This window comes from Marmota marmota, unplaced genomic scaffold, assembly GCF_001458135.2.
Source record: "Marmota marmota marmota unplaced genomic scaffold, marMar, whole genome shotgun sequence".
NCBI classification, from domain to species: domain Eukaryota; kingdom Metazoa; phylum Chordata; class Mammalia; order Rodentia; family Sciuridae; genus Marmota; species Marmota marmota.
The window spans coordinates 21,881,393-21,885,876 of NW_026000240.1; the positions used below are offsets into that span (position 1 = coordinate 21,881,393).

The 4,484-nt window shown below is 31.6% G+C and overlaps 1 protein-coding gene across 4 annotated transcripts in view; it reads right to left on the minus strand.

Moving 5' to 3' along the window:
- Window positions 1–233: 233 nt before the first annotated feature.
- Window positions 234–4,484, minus strand: part of Pls1 (plastin 1) — a 114,985-nt gene continuing 110,734 nt past the window's right edge. For 2 of the 4 annotated variants that reach the window (XM_015486980.2, XM_048794542.1), the window contains exons 15-16: window positions 2,318–2,442; window positions 234–2,038 (exon numbers count right to left, since the gene is read on the minus strand). In XM_015486980.2, the coding sequence (XP_015342466.1) occupies window positions 1,903–2,038; window positions 2,318–2,442 (261 nt within the window). In that variant the 3' untranslated portion in view covers window positions 234–1,902. Of the gene's footprint in view, window positions 2,039–2,317; window positions 2,443–4,484 lie in introns of those variants that run through there. The other 2 variants (XM_048794544.1, XM_048794543.1) reach the window with 1 other exon arrangement.

Below are 4,484 nucleotides of genomic sequence, written 5' to 3' on the forward strand. Positions count from 1 at the left end.
ATACATTTATGTTAATGAATTGATGAATTCACTCAAATTATTCAACTCAAACTAGATTTGTAGTAATCATACAGTCTTTAATAAAATTCTTCATAGGAAATAACTACCCTCACCTTCAAAGCAAGGATCTAATTTTACTAATTTAGGAATTGTTCTCTTTTCTGGAAAATAAGTTTGCCCTAGACTAATTTTCAAGGCTGTACCTTTAAATGAAATAAATACTGACACATTTCTACATACACAGCAGTTTTATTAAATGTACTTTGTGAGGAAAAAGAATTCTCTAAAGTGCCAAATTTCATTTAAATCAGATAGCTTAGTAAATATGAAAAAAATCAGAGGGAAGCATGATTTAAATAATCTCATAAAAGAGAACATATCTTAATTTTCATATAACATACCATAATTTTCATATAAGAAAACAATCATCAAAATATAAAAGGGAAAAAAATCTCTTGTAGAAGAATATATTTCAAAATTCCACCTACTGATCATTTCACTTAAAAAATTCTATTCTAAACACAAAGTCACTCTCACTCTTACCATGATTGTTTTAATCAGTAGGAGGAGGAGGATTTAAACTATTCATTCACACTGAGATAAAGTGACAGCATTTTTGTTGCATAGCAGTATTGCTTACTGGCACTGAAAGTGGGGGATGGAGGAAGTAGATTTTTGGATTCAATTGTAAGCAGTAGAATGGCCTACTGTTAAAAATTCAGTGAGAAAAATGGGTCTCAAGCTTTAGGTACTCCTAAGTAACACAAACATTAAACAAACATTGCCAATTTATAGGAGACTGTGAAAGAAATGTAAAAATACTCTTGTTGAATATTAGCTTTATGTTACTTTTACTAATAGAATATGCCTACTGAATATCTTCTAAATTATATAGGTTTAATTATACACCTAAACTACTATTGGTATATGAAGCTAACAGGATAGTATCCACCTGTTTTAGCCAATGTCTTGCTACAAGTATTTGGAAGGAATCAGGTGAGAAATAACTATATGCACATTCATAATGAGTATCTGTAAAAGAAATCTTCACATATCAGACATCCAAAAAAGGGAGTGTTACATATATTGTGGAGACAAAATAAATACTTGTTGGCTGATTGACTGATTATATATACCATTTAAGCAAAACTGAGTAATTCAAGTACAAAATATGTACACATGCACATATTTCTCTAATAACGTCCTACAAACATATAGTATATGCTACATGCCATAGATAAAGCTGCATTACTGAACTAGGAGTTTAAAGTAGCAATACAGTTAAAATTAAGCTTTAAAGAAAAAGCTCCTGCTCTTTAAACAAGAGAATGAAATTTGTGATTTATTTAAGATTAGTTCTCATTTGTAAAAAAGTTTTAATATTAATGAACAATACTTGCCACTTTAAAATTTTAAACAGTATAGAAATTTATAGAAAGTTAAATTTTTAGACCACTTTACATAGTTGGAGAAAGAAAATAAAAGGATTAGACTGGATTATGACTTTGAATACATTAGATCACAATTAAATAACACACCAAAGAAGTCAAAACACATTCACAGCAGAACCTGCAAAAACTTTTTTTTTTACTGATTTTTTTAACTATAGAAAAAGAATGAATTAATCTTGCCTTTTAAGACTTTTAGGAAACAAAAGTAATTTAATCATGAAATATCAGTTTAATAACAAACATTCTACTGTCAGTATATTATTGGGAAGTAAATGGTGTTATCCAAAAAGATGATAATTCTAACTAATATGAATAGGATGTTAAACTCATTAATGAATACATCTATTTTAAACATACAAATACTCTGATTTGATACCCACTACATTTCATAATTCTGTAAACTGTGAGGCATTCAATGTGTTTAATGTGGCAGATGACCATATTAGTTTCATTATTTTATTCTGTTCAGTCCTTTTCCCATTAAGCATGCAAACACCGTCATAACCATCTTTGGTTTTACTTCTACGAGGTCATCAGGTAATGCATAAATCCGAGCACCAATCTTTCGAGCAACTGAAATGGCATATCTTGAAAAGACAAGAAAAATATTTTGTTATTTGTATATCTACAGTGTTTTCACAGTAAAATAAAAATATTTATTTTAACAATTAAATATTTTGATAGGTTAAAGTTGTGATTCTTAGATCATATTCCCCTTGCAAGTTGTACTTAAAAATATACTGGACAATTGAGTAACACAAAAAAGTCAAAATACATTTTGACTGAAATTGAATATCTTGAGAAGACAATCCTTTCCCTGGAAGGATTTGAGAGAATTAAAAGGCCACTATGTTCTAAAGACTTACTTAGCATTGTTCAGTTTATCCTCATCAGAAAAGTTTTCTCTCTTGATCATTTCTTGACGAACTGCATTTGGTGCAATGGCATCTATTAAATCTAGAACAGGTAAACTTGTGCTAATAGATTTATCCTAGGAAATAAAGCATAGATGAATGTTCTTAAACATCTTACCATTAATTTTCACAGATGTCAGTCTCTTCTGGTCATAGTCATTTAACTAAATATAATCTATAAATTTTCTTTGTACTTAATTTTAAGCATTTTCGTAACCAGCACACAAAATCCTTTAAAATACTCTTTTTTTCTTCAGTATTTCTACAAATTATAGTGAAAAGAGTTATCACATACCTGAATAAAGTTTTGGGATATAAGTATTCCTAAGTGTGCTAACTATAGTATCCTGTGAAAAACAACTTTTGAAAGGGAATAGGAGATAGGTTTTAAATTAATAATTTTATAAATTCTGGTAATATTTCTTAGACCATGAATTACTGAGTCTTTACTTAATATTTTTTAGAAAGAAAAACTAAATAGTGAAAGGGAAATAACATTTACAAAGGATTGTTCCTGTTGCTTTACATATTTTAGCTTATTTAATCCTCTTTTGAAAATCCTAACATCCTAGTTAAAAAGGAATTATAAAGCCTCTTTTAAAGATAAAGAACATGATTAAGTTGTGTTTAACACAACCAGTAAATACAAAACAAGTATTAGAACCCATGACAATCTGACTCTAATGTCTAAGATACTTTGCATTTTGAAGTTACCTCGAATGTGAATTAAAAATGGATAACTAGATTCTAGTGGATAGAATGCTGTAGCTGAAGAAAAAAAAATCTGATCTGAGTTGATTTTGCCACTTACCGGTACTTAAACAAATTATTTGTTCTTTTTCGCAGCTTGAATAATGGCCACTATTACTTGCCTGCCCAGCATCCACTCACTCCTTACTTCTTTATCCATTCTAACAGAACTCATATTTTTGCTCTGTACCCATTCCTCCCCCAAATGTACGGTGCTTCAAGGAAAGCTGATCCCATCCAGAGCTTCAAGGAGTGAATTTGAAGTCTAGGACATTCTCTCTTAATTGAAGGCAGGGCAATAAACTTATTCTTTATATGTATAAAGCATACAGTGTGCATAAACAGATATTCAGTGTATATTTACATTAAAATTTCACAGGAAAAGGGCGATTAGGGAACAAGTGTCTAAAAATACTGCTGAGGGGGACAATAATGGGGAAAAAAAGTTTAAAAAAAAACACTCTAGCTTGCTACCACAGTGATTTTAATTTGGGTTTAATTTAATTAGACTATAGAAAGCCAGCAACCCCTCCTCCTGAATATGAATGAGAGGATGAAACCTCTGTCACAACCAGCACCTATCCTATAATAAAGAGGAGAACCAGCTTTTGGGTGAAGTTGGCATGTTAGATGGCAAAGCAGAGATGGGAAAAAACCCTGAGTCCTGAATGACATTCTTCAGTTACTAGCTCAATTAGTCCTTCCGTCTACCCTACCTCTCCATTTGTTATTGTATTAACTACCTTTCCTTTTGTCCTAAGCCACATTAAATTGGATTTCTGTTTCTTGAAGCCAAACTATACCTTTTCCTAATTTCTAAAATAGGAATGTCACAGGATTCTTGGGAATATTATGATAATACAGGTGACAGCATCTAGTACAGTTCATAGCCAAATGTGGTTTTTGTTTCGTTTTGTGGTTCCAGGGATTGAATTCAGGGATGCTCGTACCTAGTTCTTTTTATTTTTTTTTTTATTTTGAAACAGGGTCTTGTTATGTTGCTGATGCCACATTGAATTTGTGATTCTCCTGCCTTAGTCTCCCAAGTAGCTGGGATTACAAGCATAAGGCGTGTGCCACTGCACCTAGCCAAATGTGGGTTCCTTTTTCACATTTGTTATTGGTGCATTATAATTATTCTCCAGTACCTTCCCTTTTCCTCCCTGCCTCCTTCCCCCTGATCTGCCTGCTCTGCTCTACTGATTCCTTTCTCTAGTTATTATTAATTAGTGCACTATCATTATATATATAAGCAAGATTCACTGTAGTATATTTGTACTTGGGCATAGAATAATTTAGTAGTTTGTTCCCTAGTACTTCCCATGCCTTCCCCTGCTCCCCACCCCGCTTTTTTTTTTTTTTTATGGTA